Raw genomic sequence first — 22,444 nt, 5'->3', positions numbered from 1 at the left:
TCAGGTTGCTAGAGAGTGCTGTGGACTGTTGCTTGGCTTCCAGAAGCAGAATGCTGGAGCCATACTTGGAGGCAGACATTTTAAAGTTATGAGAATATATATGTAACCATTTTAGAAGCTAATTATTCATATCTTTCCTCTTCTGTGTTTTAAGAAAGCTTTGAATGGAAGCCTTGTTTTTTGTTCCTGTGTATCTTGCTTTTTCAGGGACGTACCTCAGTGGCAAGGTGTTTGTGTATATATAGTTCTGTTTTCTCCTTTCTCCCTCCCAATATAAAAATAGTTCTCAGTCTTTTTGCATATGTATTGACAGGGGATACTTGAGAAACAATCTGATTATAGAAAACCATAGACAGAGAAAAGGCATTTGCATTTAGTTTCTGTTAACATAGAGTATAGTGCTGATGATACTGTCCATCAATTCTTCATCAGACCTTTTCCCTTTTGCTCATGTTATATATTACAACCTTCAGATTTAAAGGCACTTAGGCAAATAAATGAGTAGTGGTAAGTAGTCTATAGTTAGAAGCTATTTTATGGCTCCAATATGTGCATTTATTTTTTTCCTTGCAAGTGGTGCTGATTGAATTCTAATGGAAGTTGGGATGAAGTTCCATGATGGTAATCATATATGAATCATTCTTCCATAGACGTAATTATTGCTTCCCTACAGTATTGCCTTTTTTTAAATGTCCATAGCTATTTATCCTGCCACTATCACTCAGTTGAGCCAGCTGCTCTTTTAAACTTTTTTTAGGATTCATATGCTGCAGATTCTTATTATTTGTGCTTTATTAACCTTTACCCCATGAGAATGTAGTTTTAAGTATTTCTACAATAATTTTGTACTTCTAAAGATAATGTTGAAATTTGTCATGCCAAGATTTAATCTGCTTTTTACTGAATTATTGTCTAACAATATGCATTTATTAATAGCACAATGCATTGTATTTAGCTTCTTGTAAGTATTTTTCTATTCACAGTGATGGCAGTCTGAAATGCTTGTAACGAAAGAATAGACTGCAGAGATTTCCAAATTGTTGTAAATATTGTTGGAATTTTTTTTTTGTAAGGCTTTGTTTTTCTTTAAGATATACATACTCACTGAGATCTTTTCCAAAGATCTTAGAGCTGTACGTGGTATTAGACTTAGTTTTCATTATGCTGCTACCTTCTCTGATACTGCTAATGTGGAACAGGATACCATTTCCCATCCCTCCCATCTTCGTTTTGTGTTCAAGAGTCTGTACTTACAGATTGCTTTAATTTTTTGTCTGCAACACAACAGTATTCTGCACAAACAATGGGTTTCTTCTAAATAAACTCAATCTATTCTATAATTACTACTTCTGTCAAGCTACTATGGCTACCCCAAAGTCCCCCAAGCCTCTTGAAATTCTTTTAGTCTGTTTGTCTCTGCTCCCTGCAATCTGGTGGGCTGATTTAGTGCATAAAATCCTGAATATCTGTTTACCTTATTGACTCATTAAGATAGAAACAGTTATTTTCTTGTTATACATATTATAACTTCTTGTTACACAATTTTTGACAGCTCTGAGACACATTAAGACCTTTACCATATTGAAATGTTTGAAATTCTGAGTATATGTTAATGAGTCCTCTGCTACTATTTTTATCATAAGGAGGTTGAACTAATCTGAAACCCTTGCAGTTTGCTTACTTGTTCTATGTATGCAATTTGCACTGTCCTGGAATTTATAATATTTTACTGAATAGTATGATAGAATAGGACAGAATTTGCCTGGGCTTGGTGGACATACTACTTTTGCATGTGGATATAGAAAACCAAAAAATTGCTGTTTTGTAATGTCACAAAAAATGTTGTAGAATGAGATACATGTATTGAATTATTGCATGATTATATAGTGGTTTAACATGGAAAAAACAGGTCTGCATTTCTCTTTCTCTCCAGAAACAAATTAGACTAATTTGGTTTTCCTAGCTTTTATGTTTACAAAATATGCTTTTGAGATGTAAAGCTGCTGCTGCAGAAATTTTCGTTTGATGTGCATTTTTGAGAATCCTAAACTTTGTATGTTTCAAAGTTCCTGAGGACTTTAATGTAAAAGGAAATTATAAACCAAAAAAATTAATTATATTTTTCTATGATATTACATTTCAGCAGTGGACTTTAGCAATTTTTCCCCTTTATCTGTGATTTCCTTTCAGTTGTTATATGGAACTAACCCTACAGAACCAAGAAGCTGCCTGTTGTACAGAGTATTCTTTTTCATATAACACATGACAAAATTTTAAGGGACAGATCTTAACTTTTAGTCTGTTCTGCTTGAAATTTTTCTTCCGGCTAAATTACATTTAGATTTTGGGTGTTTGTATACTAGATACAGCAGGTGATTAGTGATGCTGTCACACCATGTAGCTTCATCTCTTGGAAGATACTCATCTAATTTACCTTTAATATCAGCCCATTAATATCTCTGGAGGTCTTTGTACCTGTTCATTACTGGCATCTGAGCATATTCTGTTTTCTGTGCTGAAAAAGAGTAAAGCTTTGCTGTTATTCAACTTGATTCTTCTAGGCACAAAGAAAAAAAAAAAGAAAAAGGAAGTATCTGATTACAGAGGTTATCTTTGTCTCTTGCAGACACAAAGAGCAGGAGGAATGGCTGTTGCAACATTTGCTACTGCTCTTGTTGATCTCTTCTTTCAGGTACCCATTTGGTACACAGAGATGTGTTAAAATAATTTCTAGCCTTTGTACTTGAAGTACCACTAGTTAAAATGAGGCGCCAAATGAAAGGAAGTACTTTGAGCTATGGCATGTGTCGCCATTACTTCGAGAAGAATGCAAAAAATTGGGCCTTAGTGGTAGGAAATGCAGGATGGACCAGTGACATCTGAAAAAAAGCAGGAGATTCCATTGGCAGTGCTACAGTGTTGTCGTATGCTTGATTCATGTCCTATTCTTCTGCCCATTACTTGACTACATGTTCAACATGACTTGACTACACATCTGTATTGTTCTGGAAGTGGTGTGATTTTACTTACTGTGTAATGAATCTCACCACAGTGGTAAATCTGCAGGGAAATTGGGTATTTTCTGTTTTTTGTGAAATTTAGTACAAAATAAATTTCCTGTACTATCTTGACACGGTTCTTCCTTTCCTACTTTTCTACTTGTGTGGTTATTCTGCAAATGGTTTTGCTATATTCAACCTTGTAGCTTATGAGATGGTGAGATATAGATATTTTGCCAATTTATTTAAAATAGGAAAGATTTTTATTCATAAAATTATAAAAAGTCTTTAGGAGGAATTAGTTCAAGCTGATTTTTCATCTCATTGATGAGAGAATATGAAGGATAACATATAAAAAAAGCAGAAATTCAATTAATAAAGTACTGGAAGGTCCTAATCTGAAGCAATCTAAAATAACTATGTTAAACATAAGAATAATTTTTACTATTTTTTAAAATAGTGTGTTGTGAGGGGAATTGTTCATTCAGCCTACTGAAGAAGCTGCCAGCATAATGAATGCTTGCCATGATACAAGTTTAAGATTATGCAGTTCATTCGTTTTTTCCATTCAATTCCTATGTGAGGTATTTATTCACTTGCTTGAGCAGTATTCTGTTTAAACTGTAGTCACATTACTTGGATCAGCAGTGAAGTGTGCTGTAAGTTGTAATTGTGCTTTGATTTGTGTCTTGTGGCTTAAGACATGCAGTTGTTTACAGAGAATGCTAATCAAACTTTCCAGATGAGGAAAAAGTGGTAACTTAATACTGCTTGGTTACTGCATAATGCTCGTGCTGTAAACGTGCATTCTGTTTCTCTGTCCAGCTAAAAAAACCCATATTGCCAGTTTTAATAAGTTCCTTGATCTGCACATGACAAAACTGTAAAATCACTCTTTTGGCATGTGGTCAAACATTACCAATAAGTCCTAATCTATACTATATTATCACATCTGGCACTTGTGGTGCATTTACTGACATGCTACCTAGACTTTGAAATTCACAATAGTGCTGTGCTTGGAAGGTTCCAGATTTCTTAAGGAAGAAGGGCTTGAATGGCTTGCTGCAAAAGGGAAATCAGTTTTGAGTTTAAAGAGCATGTGGCATCTATTTTTCATTTGCCATTAAACTGGTATGTTATTTTAGTACTGAAGGCAAAAGTTGATTTATTAAAACTTTTTCAAAGTTTAAAAGGTTTCTCTTAAAAATTTTGATTTTTAAATAAAATGTAGAAGGTGTGTGTTTTCTTTGTGCTTCTTACAGGGAAAATGGAGTTGAGGAGAAAAAAATAAATTTAGGTTACTAAGCTTGCCAGTGGGATTTTTTCATGTGTTAGTATTGAACCATTTGCAATATGATGGCAACAAATGTTGCACTTTAACAAGCCCATGGAAACAATTAATTTCTGATTACCAGCTGTGGTGTTTTGCTGACATTAGAGAACCCTCTTGATACTGTCATTTTTTGGCTAAGGGCTTAATGATGTTTTAATTAATGGATTGACTAGGGGAAAATGTGATTTTTAGATCTTAACACACTGTCAGCAGTTTGTGTTAATATAGTTTTATTTTTCAGTGAAAGAAAATAAATCTTTCAGAATAATCTGTCTACACAGTCACTTGTAAATTGTCCTTTCTACTGGACAATCAAAATGTATTTAAAGTAGTTTATGCATATGTTACTGTGTATCTACATGTTTAGATTTAAATTATCATCTTGATCATCTAGACATTTAAGTATCATCAGGATTGGTGTATATATTTTGAAGTGAAACCTGAAAGATCTTGGTTGTTATATCTGATTGCATAGGTGCAAATGTTGCAAAATGTAGAGGTTTTCTAGGGCAATTACTTGGGGTGATTGAAAAGCTAATATATGGAACCTTTCTTGTTTCAGAAATGACTTAGTAACACACTGGAATTTGCTTAATAGAGAAGATAAATTTAGCCGTATATTTTTTCTCTGTGACTTCAGTAGTTCTCAAATATTTAGTAAAGTTGTAACTTGTTTTGCTCAAGTCATCAGTGTTAATTTTCTGACCGTCCACACTAGAATAAAATACCTTTTTTTTTTTTTTCCAGTATTGGGGAAAAAGTCAAAATAAAGGAGTGTAGAAGACTCACAATCTCCCTCTCTCCTGTATTCTTCATTAATTTAGTATTTATTTAATTATCACCATTATATCAGAACCAACACGATTGAGCAGCCGATGATTCAGCAAAGTACAAAGTACAAAGGAAATTGCTGATGTGATGAAGTTTTGAGCTTTCACCATCTGTGTTCTAAAGAAATAAAATATTTCTTGGTAACACAGAAGTGCTATCTTTAAATAAATAAGAAACTCTGAGCAATCTAAAATTATGTAATTTAGAGGCTCAATGCTTTTATAAGTAAACATCATTAGAAATGTGAAAGCATAAAGGAAAAAATTGTGATTTGCATTAGTCAAGTGCCTTACAGGTCCTTTAAAATATTTGTCAGATTATTCAATTTCTTCTTTCTGCCATGGTCTTGCCTTTTATAAAATTTGTATTAATCTTCCATTTTTCCAGTGAGGTAAATACATTAATTATTTGGGGCTTCCAGTAACTTTTAAAGCTATAGGTCTTTTGTCTCATTTTCTTCAAGGCACTGCAATACAGAGCTTTAGTCCCCCTTTCCAATTTTCTGAATTTAGTATGCTGTTTAATTTTTGCTTAACCGATTCCCCTTTGAGGAAAACAAGGGACAACAAAGACTAAGCAACATTCTTTCTCTAAAATGATAACATTCCACTCAAGAAAATTTTACCTGAAAAAATCTAGAAACTGTGATAAACTTGCTTCTGAAAAGCTTTTTGCAAACAGAACTCCTAAAGAATATCAGAGAACACAGAATTTGTTACAGGGCAGTAAGGTGCTGAGCTTCTGTGAGACGTGGTGTGCAGCAAGTGCTTTTCTGTAAGCAGATGTTGCTCAGAGTGAAAAAATGGAGAAAACTAGTAAACAACCTCATTTTGTTTGCCACCTACAGTGCTGGGTAATTAGTCTTCCCTCTGGCCCTTCTCCTAGCAAAAAAAGGCTTTTAGAGATCCTTAACAGAACTACAGCTCTGCTAGTTACTGTTTTCCAGAAATGGAATGACATTTTGGTCAAATATGGTTTTGCTCCGTTGACAAGCTTAGTTATGCTTCTTTCATCGTCATGCTCTGAGATGTACAGAGCTTCTTGGTAATTTCCATGGATATGTGTTTAACATTTTCTCTCTCTGGTTCCTGCATATTTAGAGGATGTAAATGAGGAGATCTCTTCAGGCATTTCAGTGATTACAGTGAAACAGTATTAATTCCAGACTGGGAATGAGTGTTACTCAATGGTATTGCATTTGGAAATTACAGCTTCAAGACAGGAAGGTCTCATTTGTGCCTTGTATGGTTCTTACAGCAACTTCATGGCTTTTCTGTCTCTATCCCATCTGCCATCTGCCTTAGTGATTTGGGAGAAAAATATTACGTGACACATAGTTCAAGACTATGACATTTCAAACTGTTTAGAGGAAAGACTGACTGAGAGATGCAAATAGTATGAAATAAGCAGAAAGGAGGGAACAAAGACTATTACTCAGCTATAGTCAGAGCTCTGCAGTGAATGAATTACAGGCTTTGATTATTTATTTTGTCATGTACAAAGATGACTGCTGTCTTTTAGTTGATAAGCATGTAAAGAGTTCAACATCTTTTAAGCTGCTGATCTAAGTGAAAAATGCAAATGCCTGTGTATCATGTTAAACAGAAGAAGCCAAATAGTTAATTCTTTGAGGAGTATACACCAAATAGATAAGGAATACTTACAAACTCTTATTGCTGTTTTTTTCATGCTGCTGACTTGTAATGCTATTTTTTCATGCATCACTCATAATGGTGATCAGTGATCAATGAAAAAAATTTATAACATGCTGTTTTTCCCAGATTATTTTCACAACTTTTTCAGCTTGCCAGGAGAGCCTATTTAAAAATAAAATATATTTCTTGGTCTGTAGGTAGACTTTCTTTTGTGTACATTTTAAAATTTCTATAATTAGTGATTCTTGGGCTAACGTGTTAAAAGGTTCAATGCAGCAATTAAATATAGCTCTACTGTGTGTCAAGAAATATCTGTCTCAAATATGAGGCTTGGTTTGGTGTTTGTCATTGAAGAGAATTCCATTGAGATCAGTGGCAAATGCATATATTTTGTGACAGTTTCTGTGTATGCTAATGCTTCCTTGTCCTGCCCTAACCCATCAAATGTCATTGGCTTGCTGTAGCTCTCAGAGGCTGAAAGACGATGAAGCTTTATGGAAATGAGTAATTGTGGAATGACTTCGGTTGAGTACAAGTAGCACTAAAAGGCATATGATTCACCTTAGTAATGTTTTTAAGCACTGGAAGAAGTTCTTATTTTAGTGTAGTCTAACCTTTTTATTAGTTTTAGCTTGGATATGGAAGACATATGGAACATGCTGGAAGATTATAGTAGTGGCATTTTCCAGAAAATAGAATCATAGTTTCTGAAACTCAAGTCTATCTATTAAAGGAAAGATTGCTGAATATTAAACTTTGTTAATATGATACAACTTCAGACTTTTTGTTACATACAATTGGTCCACAAAACAGGAATAATAAAACCTGCACATTTATATAGACTTGAGTCATCGTATGATCCTACTCAGCCGATATAGAGAAGTAATGTTTTACCTTTATCCTGAGCACTGCAGCTTTAGTCCCTCTTCTGGGGAAAAAGAAGTTATATCCAAATTATTGGTTTGAGTGATAGGCATCAAAAAGATCAAATTAATTGTTGTAAGGGCAACAGAGTTATTACTTAAATGGAAAAGAACTATTGTTTCATGGTATTTTTATAAATTATGGGCAAATTACTGAGTGCTAACTCTGTGTTAATGATTTAAAAATCGTAACAGCATAGTAGGAATGTTCCATGAAACGGAGGCCTGAAAAAACTCCCAGAGAACTCTCAGATATCTGTTCCATGGGTTTTAGATTTGGCCTTACTATCTTTTCCCTTCCCATGCAATGCTGTGAAGGCGCAGAAATGAATTTATTTCTTTACTTTGGAAAACAACATTATGATAAAGAATGAAAAATAATTACTTTCAAAAAGTAAAAAATTGCATGAGGAGTTAAGCTTGTTTTTCTATGAATTTATGTCCCATAGTTTCTACCTTCCACCATTCTTTGTCCTCCATTTACCTACGTTAAGATGCTCAGCTCCTTTCTAAAATGGATGGCTAGACAAAAAGCAGCAGGGACAATTTGTTGGTGCTTACTGGCTGCTGCTGAAAGAGGTGTGGGCTTGTCTTTTATGAGATTACAAAGTTAGTAGGAGTACTAATCTACCTCATAGGGACTGATTTTTACCAAGCTTTTAGGAACTTAATATTTTTAAGACTTGCATTTGGCTGCAAAATGTCTATCAGGACACTGACAAATGGACAGAAAAATGAGATCAGGTTGCAGGACTCTCATTATCTTGGCTGACAGGCTGAAAATTAATATATACCTAGAAAATGACTATTCCTTCTTCTAGGTCAGATAGGGAGAGAGTGTAACTGATAGAAAAGAAATGGAGATTGTAGAGGAAATGACATGAAGATTGCTGAGATGGTTTGGATGAAGAGAGCACAAAAGATAGAAGGGAGAATAGGACAAAATATGACACTGAAAGAATGAAAAGAGAAGATGAGTTGATTGTTGCTTTAGAATAAATGGGAAGTAATACAGAAAAAATATATTAAGAAGACCATAAACAAGGGATACAGTAATTTTTAAAGCATAGGTTTGCAAGATACTTGGCACAAAATTCTGTAAACAATCTTTTATTCAAATAGTTGTCACATCTATCACTTTACCTACTAATGCTTCTTTTTGGAAGGGCCAGAGGTGGCACAGCTCTCATTTTCAGACACCTACTTGATCATCCTGGTCTACTTAATATTTTTATTTAATTATTTATTTTGCTCAGATCTTTCCCTTATATTGCCTCATGCTTTCCCATATAGTCCATGTTAGTAATTCAGATACTAAGTCCAGTAAAGCCTAAGTGGGTTCAACATCTTCAGTGAAATGAATTCAGCTGTCTATGATGAAATTAATGAATTTATGGTATCAGAATTGGAAGTAATTTAGGATATAGGAATGAAACAGATGCTGGATGCACAGATGCTGAAGCTCCTGCTTCTTTGGGAGCTTTAGTGAAACAAAGCCTCACTGCTGTCCTGCTCATGCTACAATTCCCAGTATGAACCAGAGTGAAAAGCAAACAAGGGGTATGCCTCTAGTGGTATTGCCAGCACTTTTCTCAGTTCCTTTCTCCATACCTTCCAGAATCCAGATATTTTCTTTCCAGAACTTGGCATGTCTCTTGCCATGGCCTTTTCTTTTTTCTTGCTGTTTTTTGTGGATACAATATTGTTGCTAGCAAGAAAATTCTTGCTAGCAGCAATATTGTATCCACAGTTCTTCGTCAACATTCCTGCACTTTTCATTTTCCAGAATTCATGTTTTTCTTCTGTCTGTTCTGCCTTCAAGTTCTTGTATTCTCACAGTCTTCCTCTTCATCTACAACTTTAAGAAACAGCACTTCTATTTTAATCTTTCTCTTTGGATCAAAGCATGTTTTTTGCTGGGACACTCTTAACTGTTGTTTGTCCTCATGGTTATTTGAATTGTGTTAGAAGCTACTGAGCAATTCAGTGGGGGAAAATGAAGTATTATTATCTTCAGCAATAAAATTCCAGTCTGTTTTACTTATTTTATTGGTGACCTGATGCTATTTTTCTCCTTTCTTTCAAGAGCGGTTGTTGGCTTTTTTCAAGCTCTCCAGACCTATATAGTTAGCTTCAATAAAATTATTCTGAAGAGACCAGTTATGTGGGTCATATCTGGCAGCATAGTGTTTTGCTTCTGGATGAATACTGTCAAGATTTGTTCCAGACAGTGTTTTCGTGTGTGTATTGGGGTGTGAGTATGGCAGTGAATTAGCTGGCCTGTCCTTAGATCCTCCAGAATAGCTGGGGAAGTTGTCTATCTGGTGTTTTTCACAGAAAGTATAGTACAATAGTTGCATTAGTAGAAGATGTATGAATCTTACAAATAACTGGATTGTCCATGGGAGCCCTTTAAGAGTTGTCCAGGATCCCATGGACATTTTCAAGAATAAAAGAATAGCTGTGGCACTGTTCATCCTCATGTTTTATAACTCAGCTTTGCTGTCTGACTTCTTGATGTGACTCTACTTGAGAATCAGAGCACCTGGAAGAGCAAGGGTACTGAACAGAGAGAATGGTGGTGGCTGTGAGGAAGGGGGATAAATAAAGCTGTCTAGATGCTCTTAGTATTTCAGGTACCTTTATAGTCCTGGGGTAGATCCCTCTAAGATTTTGGGACTTTCATCTTATGGAATGTGGGTGTTTTCTCTGCCTTTTTGGCTGTGGAAGACTGCAGTCTTTCCTTAAAGGTTATCTTGGAGGAACCTCAAAAAACACTCAGACTTAAAAGCTTGGATTTTATTCTTTTATAAAGAAGTATTATAGTGAAAAGGAGATGTACTGTTACAGCCTGATTATTCCAGGAATTTGAGGGACAGATGAAATTTTCAAAACCTGAACATATTAATAAACAAGATGCATGTAATTTCTGAAAGGCAAGAGGAGGGCTAATTTAAAATCTCAAATTTTGATTTATTAATAGACTTACAACATTTAAGGCCTAAAATAAGTGCTGGATTTGAACATGAATATAGAAAACTGAAGAAGCAAGTTAATTTATGAAGACACTAATTTGTATGTTTAACAATTAATTAAAACTCTTAAAAGTACTTCTCTCCATGGAATGTCAGATGAATGTGGTGATGCCACACAAACCTGACGGGTGTCTTATAATGTGTTAATGAAGATTTTTGGGATGAGAAGGATCTCTTTAGTGTAAAGGATCTCTTTGGTGCAGTATTGTTCATCTGTATTTTCTGAGACTTCCTAATTTTGCTCCCATAAACAGGGAATTAAAAAGTATAGAGGGTGAAGGGAGGATAGATCTGTCCATGGTGTTTTATTAACTACTGGTCACACTGGTGAAGGTTGGAAGCTGCTGCAAAAGTTCTTGTTTTCTGAAACCTTTGCTGTTAAATTTTATGTTTGAGGCTATACACAGAGAAGGATTATTTGAACAGATGTATTTAATTGTGGTCAAGTAGGCAAATGTATTTCAAAGTATTGAAGAATCACGAGTTACCAGTCCAATGGATTCATGAATATGTTCCTTAAGTTTAGTTGTCATTATACTTTAAATGTCTATTTAAGGAATTTGCTCATAGTTATTGCTAGAACACAGTGACTGGGAGATCTAGAGGCATTTGGTTAAAAGAATTTTTTTTAATATTCATGCTACTTATTTCAGTAGTGTAGCAGATTGTATGTGGAGTCCTCAGAAGTAAACATACTCTTGCACCAAATGTATATTAAAATTATTAATTGTCACTATTAAGGGGAGATTCCAGTGCCAGAAAGTAAATGAGATGTGAAGAGGTAGAGGAAAAGAATGCAATAAAGTCAGTGTAGTGTATATCAAGTTATAAGAATGAGCCAGATGCGTTTTATTTTTAAATTTACTTTTGAATTCTGAATCAGTTTTCTTCCCAAACCAATTCATTCTAGTTTGTATGTAGCAATTTGTCTTAAGGATATCAAAAATCCATGCTGTGGAATTCCAGAAATACTTTTTCTTTGCCTATCTCTTAATGAAGTTGATTGCTATGTTGTTACATACTTTTAAGTTAAGCGGGAATACCAATCGGCACAAAACATAAACTGTCCCCACAATCCGTGACTATTATTATCACCTATTGTTTTCTCAGCAATTATCTGTTTTAGGGTATGTAGAATGATGTTACAAAAGTATTAGAAGAGGGTTTGTAGCACAGTTGTATTACAAGAGTAAGTTTACTGAAAGGCATTGGAGACTTAGTCACTACTTGATAGAATGTTAGTCCTTTTAGTCTGCTTTAACCCTCTCCTATTAAAAATTATATCAAGCAGCACAAACTGTATTGAGGTGCACCCTGCTGTGTGTCATACCTCATTTCTCTTTTCACAGTTTCAGCTCTTTAAATTGCAAGTTCTTTGGAGAGGAATTCTCTGCTACTCTTTATAGGCTACTCTACACATTGGCGATCTGTCTTTGGTTCTTGACTTTGCAGGAAGCTTATAAATCTCTATGTTGATCATCTCAGCCATACCCTGACAATGTTGTGTAGGGTATAAAGGCCATCACCTCTTCATTGCTTCTTAGGATGTTCTACCTAGCCCTGGAGCAACCCCTTTTGGTTTTGACTGCAATTTTTAAAATTTTCTGTGTTACTTTGCATTATTCCTGTGCTTGTTTTCATTCTTCCTTATCTCTGCACCACCATCTTCATACTACAACACTGTTTTTGGTGCTATGCAGGAAAAACCCACATTAGTACTTTAGAATTATTTTTGGCATTGATAGTGTAAAATGATACATACTGGAATATTAAATACTAGTATGTTGAGTCAGTAAGTTTTATGGTTGTGTTAACATTTCTCTGCAAGATGTTTCATATGTGCATCCCTGCTGTGGTCACATTAGTTCTTTATGAACTGTTCCTGCCATACATACAGTGGGGGAAAATATCTGTCCTGATGTGGATTTCAGTATGCAACATCAGCATAACAACAGAAATTCTGCCTCTGGGCGCCACTGAAAAGAGCCTGGGTCAGTCTTGTTTGCACCCTCCCTTTGGGTATGTAGATACATAGATGAGGTCCCTTCATCCCAGTTCCTTAATCATCCCTGTGGCCTGCTGTTGGACTCTCCAGTATGTCCATGTCTTTCTTACTGAGGAGCGCAGAACCAGATGCAGCATTCCAGGTGTGGCCTCACCAATGCCGAGCAGAGGGGCTGCATCACCTCCTTTGTCTGGCTGCCAGCACTCCTCCTAATACAGCCCAGGACACCATGTGCCTTCTTTGCTGCAAGGGCACATTTCTGGCTCATGGTCAATGTGATGTGCCTTTCCTGCCAGGCTGCTTTCCAGCTGTGCAGCCCACGGTGTGCACAGGTGCATGGAGTTGTTCCTCCCCAAGGGCAGGACTTGGTGCTTCCCTTTTTTGAACTGCATGAGGTTCCTGTCAGCCTGTCCAGGTCTCTCCAAATGGCAGCACAGCTCCTTCAGCCTATCAGCTGCTCCTCCTGGTTTGGCGTCATCTGCACCTCTGCTGAGGGTGTACTGTCCACCTCATCATTCAGATGCTACTGCAGATTTGCCCAAGAAGAAAACACCAATAACATTTTCTAAATAATGATGTAGAGTGCACTTCTGAAAATGTGTCTTGAGAGTGCTGGAGTGCTCCCAGCTGTGGGCTGTGGGTCATCTCACTGATACCACTCAAGGCTGCTCACAGGTGCATGTCTTCTGCTTCAGTGAGCACTTGGTTGCCTTTTTGTGATCAAATTTAAGAGAATGTTATGTATTGCATGAAAGAACTATCAGTAAATGCTTTGAAGCTGTTTTTAGTAAAACTAGTGTTCTTCATCCAAACTGAAAATTTTGTGTGATTTTTGAATATATTAAAGAGATGAGGAAAAGTAAGCATGGCCTTGCTAAGGCTTAATCTGTGATAAGTGTCTTGATCTGTGGACAAAGGATAAGCAATGAATGACACCTTGACTGCAAAAAAGCTTTTGATACTCTCAGAATACTCCTGTATCCAATGAACAGCTCTGGTCCAGTGGACAGTTGGTTAGGCAAAATGCTGTTTGTGTGCTTGCATGGTCATGGTTAGTGGGTAGAGTACAGTATTCTACATGCAAGCCAGTGACAAGCAAGGACTGCAGGGGTCTGTACTAGGGCCTGTCTTCCCTCCCTTCCTTCACTCATGCTACTGTTAGCATCCTCTCCTGCTTCTGCCTTTGCATTCTCTTTGCATTCTGCCTTTGCATCCCAGCTTTTCTCTGTGCTCCAGATTGTTTGCATGTTGCTTCCCCTTCCTTTGAGCTCTCATTAGGATTTTCTTCCAGCTATATATTGCTAGTACTAAGGAGTTGGTAAAAGAAGCAGCCAAGTAGAAGCACAGTTGGACTGATCATTTAGGAGAGAACAGATTTAAAGGGGCCATGTAAAATGAACTTAAGTTTATTTTTTGGAGCTTTGCTCCTTATTAGAAATCAATATTCAAATGCACAGTATTAATTTTCAAAGAGCTGAGTGAACAGTATGGCAGCTGTCTACAAAATGTTACATTTTAGTGCATAGTTTGATAATTTTTTTGATGAAGCATTAATCATTTGGTTTGAGGTAAATGTCATACATTTCTAATACTTCTCTTAATTTCCCTACTCTCTGTTGTTGTCACTGTTTCCTGTTAGTGTTGTCTCCTCCTGTGTTTTGCTTCTCCTTGATAGAAACCAGACTCAAAGTGTCTTCATCTTTGTGCTCTTTGCAGTCTGGGAACCCTAAAAGATCTCCTCATCATCATTCTTGACATGTAAATTAGTTATCACAGATTCTTTTGGTTTGGGGAAACTCATTCTGCACTTCCAAAGCTGGCAGTAGGTCTGAGCCTGGCCCAGTAGCCCTGGCTGTGCCATCTGCAGTCAATGAATTCCGGACTTGTAGGTCAGAAAGCAGAAACTTCAGTTGCATCAGCTGAAAAAGCAGACAGGAGTGGATTAGAAGCCTCTGTTTTGGTGAAGTAGTAACAGGAAGATTAAGATTTGTGCTCTGCTAATGTGGATCAATTCAAATTGTTTAGCTGTTTCTCTCAAGCTAGAAAGGTGATGGACTTGTTTTCCACTCCCTGCTGTTAATCAGCATGCTCATCTATTACAGAATTGCCTATGTTTTTTTCATTTTATTGTTTGAGAAGTTTTGGTTAAAGATTTTTGTCCAATGGCCTTCCTAAGTGATGTAATAAAAACGACTTCTTTTTCTTTCCAAGTAGTTTTATCTTTGATCTTCCTAGATTGTTGCTAGTGTTAGGCTAGGATTCTTTGCTATACAATTGCAATACTGTGATAATGTTTGTTATGCTTAACAGAATCTTAACAGAAGGAGGGGAAGGCTGACTGTCTCCTTGCCAGTAGTTGAGAAATCTCATTTGTGCTTTGGGCTGTTGAGCTGATGAAATAATGTTTTTTCATGTCATTTGTTTATCTCATAATTGTCTTGATTTTATTGAAAAACGTCTCAATGAATTTCAGTTCACTTTTGGAAGTGTAGTGTAGACACTGTGATAGAGTACATCTCTCATTTTCCTTCTCTGGAAATTTAGTTCTGTTGAAACCCACAGCAAATGATGTTGTTTTGTTTTCTTCTTTCATTTTTTCTTCAATGTTAAGAATTATTTTTGTTGGTAGGAGCTTTAAAGAGGGCATACTTTTCCTATCTTTTCCTGCTTCTAGAAGAAGGCACTCTTGGGCAACTGATGGCTATAATTTGCAAACTAGAACATGATTGTTAGGAAGCTGCAGGGCTTTCTTGTGTCCAGGCTACTAGGACACAACCAGTTCCCCTTCCCTTCTATTCCTTCTCTTAGGACCCTAGGAGAAAAAAATGGTGCTTGAGGATCTATTTGGTTTTCCAGAGATCCCACAAATCCAGTGAGATTCATCTGCTGGGATATCTGGAAATTGGGGATGGAATAACTGCATTTGCTAAGAGTGTCAGTGTATCACATGTGCAAACAATTCATTGTAGCTAGGATGTGTCATTCTGTGGATCTGTGTGTGCTAAGTGAATGTAATCCTCAGTGATTTATCTGGCAGATTATGTTACATCTTTCTCTGTGGGAAGTGCTGAATAGAAATCTGGGATCTTATTTCTATCCCTATGCTTGTGGTGTTCAGTACCAAGAATGCTGCTATGCAATTTGTTATTGAAACATTAAAGGGAAAGTAGAACTAATGGGCTGGGGAAAGTAGCCTCCCTCAGGTTTTACATTTTCCAAGCACAAATTCATTAAAGCTAGTCTAAAAATGAAAAAGGAAAATGTTTTTCAAGACATTTATTGAAACTTTACCAAATAATTTTTTTTTCAAATCTCCCATATTCTGCTTTGTTTTTGGTAAAAGCACATACCAATTAATGTTCATTTTTATACAGTTTTATAATTGCTTCATACATGCTTAGTACAAAATGGGATACAATAAAAATATAATTTCAGTACTTTTGCTAGCTTTTTAAAAATTACTGTGGAAAGCTAGTTTCTTGATTATGCAGGAAGTTTTTATAGTCTCTAAAGAGCACAATCAAAGGTATGCAAAAATATAAAGGGGAAAATGAACATTAAAAAAATTCCTTTTCTGTAAGAGATGGAAAATCGTTTTTTTCTGAAAACAGGATTTTCTTTTTAAAGAAAATAGCCAGCTTACCATTGTGACAAAATACAACCTTGTAAGAAAAGTTTTACTTTGATAATTTCTTTACAGGCAGTGTCTGTGTTACTGAAGCAGCTGTTTACACTGGAAGTGGTGGTGTTGCTATGTGTGGAGAACAGTAGTGTTAAATGTAGTTTAGCATCAAACTCATTTTGGTTTAAAACTGCTTTCTCCTAAGTAAGGGTAGAATATGTTACTGGTAGTGTCAGCACTTGGATTTCAAAGTGCTTGGAAGTGCCAGGCTTGCATTGTTTTCTTCTGTCATCGGTGCCTGTAGGAGAGGAGAAAACATCCCACATAATGAATTGAGAGTTGAACAGAAAAATGATTTTAAGAACTCTTGGATAGAGAGTGTGGTCAGGGAGGTTGAAAACAATTCTCACAACTGCTTCACTGTGAAAACACTGGGCTGCAGTTCAGAAAACCTTCAGAGTGCACCTTGAAAGCATTTGTTTTGCAAAGGCATTAGGTTTTTTTTACATTTCCTTATCAGAGTGATCGTGCCGTTAGCCTTTTGCTCTGATGCAGCGTCAGTTGTTGTCCTTGTGAATGACACCAAGCTAAAACAGTCATGACAATGAAATTGAAGTGAAAAAGTATGGTCAGTACTGGTTTCTGGTTTTGTTTTGGGGTTAATTTATTAGCGTGAAGCCCTAGAGTCTCTTCTCTGAAGACTGGATATAGCAGAGGTGACATTGGTGTGCTGTAACCTGGGAGAGAGCACTGCTGAAGCTTTTTGTGTGTAAATCCTGATACGCCTTTCATCTCTAAATCTGTCTCTGAATTGGTGTTTGCTGCTCTGTGCTAACTGTACAGGACAAATCAGATTATCCCCTCCAACTGGCTTTCCCTGTAGCCCTCTCAGTGTTGATATGTCAGGGATGGGCTGGGAAAAAGGAGTTCTGGGCAGGGTAGGACCTCTCTCTTTTGGAAGCCCAGGGTTGTATCATCTGAGCTGGTCTGTGACAGCACAGAATGACCATGACACAAAGAGAAGCCGTACTCTCTAAGTGCCTCAATGTTGCCTCTGACTTCCCTTTATGGTCTGGTACTAAAGATGGCAAAAAAAAAAATTTCAATTTTTATTTAATTTGAGATGTGGTATACATACAGAATCTCTTGGTGCCCTCTGAAGTATATCTGGACTTCAGAGATCAGCAAGCAACAACTTCTAGTTGTAAAGAAGGAACATTTTTGTCAGTGCCAATCTCTTAAGCCATACCACGTTCTTTGAAGATATATTTTCAAAAGCACTCTCCATGAGCTGCAGAATGTGCATGCATTTCAAAATTTTATTTTTTTACTTAGGTAAGCAAAAGTGTAAATGCTGGGGTTTTGGAAGACAGAATGGGGGTGTTGAGGAAATAGGGGAGAATCAAGCCTTTACAGAAATACAAGTGTCTGGTTGTGAGGGGACAAAATACATCATTCTTTGAAAAGCCAGCCTTTTCCCTAGCTACTCCAGATTTAAAAAGCCACTCCATCTGTCCACCTTTTAAAAAGGTGATAAGATGAGGATAATTGATTCTATACTGGCCAATTTGCTACACTTTGCTGATTTAGCCACTATTTTCTCCAGTTTTTTGCAGTGTATTTCCTGTTAAGTTTGAAGGTTGAGGACTGTATTACTTGATGTGACTGAGCTGCATTTATTTGTTGTGTAAATGCTCTTCTGAACAGTGGGCTTTGGTTATCCTGGAGGTTGAATGATCACCTTATTTGAATTAACAGGGACTAATGTTTTGCCACAGATTTAAAAAGTGAAATTAATGTCTTATAGAAGAGCACTGATACCTGCAAGTAATCATTGACCATGTCTGCTGTGCCCTATAGATAGTAGAGCAGCTAGTTTTGAAATTTGCACTTTTAACTGATTAACTATTTTGCTTCCAGGAAATAAGGTTAAATTTTCATTTGAAGATACAGAACATTCTAGGACACAACCAATGTATGAAAATGTTGGGAGTTTTTGGCAGGTTTTTTTCTAAGCTATATGGACTGAAACATTTTTGTATTGTAATATATATTTAAAAATTGTGTTTAGAAGAATCACATCTGTTGCTATTGTCTGCTGTTTTTACTGTATAGTGCTGTCATATGTAAGATAGAAAAAACAGTATCATAATAAAAATTAAGAGGGTATACAAAGACCCAATGCTTGCTGAAAAATGTCTCTTGATCAGGAATTTACAAGTCTGATACCTTAAGGAGCAATTTTTCTACAGAAAAACTGTACCAAATCAATTAGGGAGAATGATCCATAAACACTGAAGACATTAGCAAGAAAGAAGCAGCTATTCAAAAATAATTAGAAATACATGATCAACAGTTCAGCCTTGTTTGAGAACATTTAATAGGTGCTCACAAAATAAATTACCATAGTTTGAGAAGTAAGACATTAGTACTGAGCTGACTCTAACTGTATGGCATAGAAAGGCAGTGTTAGTTAATGGAAATCATAAAGTCTCAAGGTCCTGCAAAGTTGGATTTTCAACCTGTTTTTTTAATATTTCTATCAAATATCTGGAAAACATTATAACCATTACTGATAAAAAGAGGTAAGAAATAGCTGAGAAACAGATGAAATAGACTGTTACTGATAAAGAGAAGATAAGCTCATTAACTGAGCTAAGCTAAGGCACATAAGATATTTTTCAGCATATCTAAATACAATTTTGTGTCTTGAAATAAAGGCACACTATATTTTCATCTTTATTCTAGGAAGCCATTATCCTTTAACCTTCTTTCCCACAAGCAAGGAGTTGCAGTTATCAGAAAAATCTGGACTTGTCCTGTTATGCTTTGGCCAACAGGCCTCATACATCCAAGAGCCGCAGTACTGAGGCTGCATTATCTCTGTATTTGATGGCGCTCTGAAAAAATCTGGAATGCTGGTTCCAGATGGATGTGCTTCAAGAAGGACATAGAAAACTGGAGATGATTCAGGCTAGGGTTGTAAGAATGATGAAGAAATTGGAAATGGGCTGTTTGCTGAAAGATTTAGAGCTCACTCTGCTTAATTTAGCAAAATTGTGGTTAAGAGACCATTTGATTACAGTCTTAATATATTCATTTGGGAGCTGAAATGTGATAATAGATAGTGTCTCCTTCTAGCAAACAAGAAACAGCAGCTTTGAAGTTAAGTAAGCCAAATTAGTTGGAAATAATGTGCAAAATTGTAACCAGGAAGGGAGTTACAACCTGGAACAATTTACTGATAGGTATGATACATTTACACACACTAGAAATACTAAGATTGCATGTGTTCCTGAAAAACTCACTGTAGGCTAGGTTGGGTACTAAAAGCACCAAAGCTCTGCATGGTTTTGTACCAGGAGTGATATATATAGTGTGTTATATATAGAGCTGAGATATTTGTATGCAATGCTTGGTGACAGCTGCTTGTTCACTCTTAACAAGCTCCCCCAGACATAGGGTCCTTGAAGCCCCTGGGAATCATATGTAAAAACAAGGATTACTCATACAGTAGAAGCAGATTACCAAAAAGAGATTATTTTCCCTCCCCCCCCCTTCTGTATTTTTTACATGGATTCAGTTTGTGAACAGATGAAATAAAGTAATAAATTATTTAGTACAAAAGACTATATTGGATTCAGGAAACCAGTAATGTGAAAATAATTGGAGGCCGAGACATAGTGAAGGAATGCATTAAAGGTCCTTTTCTTATTCTTCCCTAAACATTAAATTATCTCTTTGGGGAGATAATTTACTGGACTGACAGATTCATGGTCCGACCCCATGTGAATTTGCCTATATGCTTTTTAACAGTGTTTGATTATACTCTGTTATGTTCTGAGAAATGGGATCTGTAACTTCAATGATAGCTTGTAATGTATCAAAATGTGAACCTCTCAGAACAAGTATATGCAAAAGAATCTTTTTTTAAAATAAAGAGGATTTAAAAAAACCCAAACAACCAAACTGAACTTTAACACTGATTAGTTGTATCAGTTTTATCATATCAGCTTAAAACTGGAGCATACATTTTGTTCATTGAACTGTTGTTTTGATGTACTGGACAGATTTATAGTGCAGTTAATATCTCTGTTTCTTTAGATACAAGTTTCCAGTGCTGGAAAAAAACCCCAGGAAATCAGCCTATGTAACTGAATTACTTTCCAGCTGCTGAAATTACTTTTTCTGTTTTGTTTTCAAATCACTTCATAGTACAATATATGGAACATGTTTGTAGCCTGCGACTTGCCAGTACATCTGTGGATGAGCTGTTTAGAAACACTGATTGAATCATTGCTAGAAAAGCAAAAGAGTTAGAAAAATACTTGAATCAGAGAGAAAGCTGCATAATTGGGGCATTGCCTTTATGTATCCTATTATGTAGATTACATGGAGTTGTCTGAGTGGGGAATGTGCTGGTGTAGACATTAAATTGAAGATTACAGTCTTCAGAAGGTCTGATCTGATAGCAAACGCTGTCTTGGGCTCTTCCACTTGACTAATGGTAGACCAGCAGTACACTCTGTACTTATCTTAAATGTCAGGCTGTAGCTGTTCTTGAAAGATTAACATAGACAATAATCTGATATTTTTTTTCTGATGTGCATGTCTAGAAGTTTATGAGACTTTTTTTTAATGAGCCTTTTTATTATAATAGTTTTTAAATGTGTACTATGGAAGCTGACGCTTTGCTGCCATATTTCTGACTAATGGTATTTGATAGGTTCGATTCGGGCAATTTAGCATAGTTGCAGTAAACATCTATGTATTTGTTGCAGTGAAGCTTTGTATTTCCCATCAGATTAAAAATATTTTGCTTTCATTGTTATGTTTCACAATGAACACAGTTTTGGTTTTTTGATCAAAGATGCTTAGATCATCTATATATATTATGCTATTTATTTATCTGTGAAGCAGATCACATAAAACTGCACAAACATTGAAATCTAAAATTAGAAAATGGTACTTCTAATTGCCATGTAAAATTTAAATATGCAGCACTAGTCCACATGTTTTCTTGCTGAAGTTTTTGTTTAGCAATTCTACTTTGTGAATAGCAATGATCCATGACTTTACATAGGATCTGTTTGTACAGAGATACGAGTGAAGTATTTCTTTATGTGTCTTTTAGTATTTTGAGGATTCAAATTTTTACTGGCTGCTTGTTAAACTCCTTCTTCTCTTTCAGAAATGTTACAGTTTGCACTGATAGAGTAAATTCATATAAAATGGGTTCAGATTTATTCTTGATACTTGCTTTAAATAGAGGGGAAAATGTGAATACTTTTATAGTAAGTATAAAAACATCCTATTAATGACTCATTTAGTGTTTTAGGATAATTTATCGTTCACTGGAAATGCAAGAGGGGAAAAGCAGGTACATTCTAACACTGCTAACAAAGTAATGTATTTCATATATTCCACAATTAGTACAAGTAAGAAATCACAAGAGCTATAATTTGATGACATTTTGGGCATTTGTTTTTCCTTTTTAGTCGGTGGCAAAGACTGGGCGGTTGCTGATTAGCCATGAGGCTCCCTTGACAGGAGGATTTGCATCTGAAATCAGTTCCACAGTTCAGGTACATGGGTTATTTGTTTTTAAATGTTCTGCATGACTGAATATGTTTGCCTGTAGAAGAAATAGTTAACACTACATTAAAAGTTGAGTTTTTATATTTTTTTGAAGTTATTCTCTTTTGCAGTTTTGTGGATGCTTGCCTTAATTTATCTGAACAGCTGAGAAATCATGTACCTACCAGGCACTATGCACAGTGTCTGCTAAGCTAGAAATTTAACTTTCACTGCAAAGCAGGGAGAATGGGCACTGTCAGATGCAGGGGGAAAAGCTTCATGTATAGTCTGGTTTAAATGTTCTTTCTTATTTTTCTCATATGCTTATCCCTTGAGCTTCTTAAAAATACATTCTAGGAATGTTGAAATCAGACATAGAAAAAGCACTCAGGTCCAGTATGGTATAATATAGTGTGACACACAGTGTTCAGAGACCTCATTAGAAAAGGAGTCTGCAGAAGTTG

At 36.0% G+C, this 22,444-nt stretch overlaps 1 protein-coding gene across 1 annotated transcript in view; it reads left to right on the top strand.

The window, feature by feature from the left end:
• BCKDHB (branched chain keto acid dehydrogenase E1 subunit beta) overlaps positions 1 to 22,444 on the top strand; it is a 116,737-nt gene that overhangs the window by 46,773 nt on the left and 47,520 nt on the right. Inside the window, exon 9 of the mRNA XM_069011267.1 lies at positions 21,902 to 21,988. Coding sequence (XP_068867368.1) covers positions 21,902 to 21,988 — 87 coding nt within the window. The remainder of the gene's footprint in view (positions 1 to 21,901; positions 21,989 to 22,444) is intronic.

This window comes from Aphelocoma coerulescens, chromosome 3 (assembly GCF_041296385.1).
Source record: "Aphelocoma coerulescens isolate FSJ_1873_10779 chromosome 3, UR_Acoe_1.0, whole genome shotgun sequence".
In the NCBI taxonomy this organism is placed as follows: domain Eukaryota; kingdom Metazoa; phylum Chordata; class Aves; order Passeriformes; family Corvidae; genus Aphelocoma; species Aphelocoma coerulescens.
Note: the sequence above shows the minus strand (reverse complement) of the source record. Positions and strands in the feature narration are given on the sequence as shown.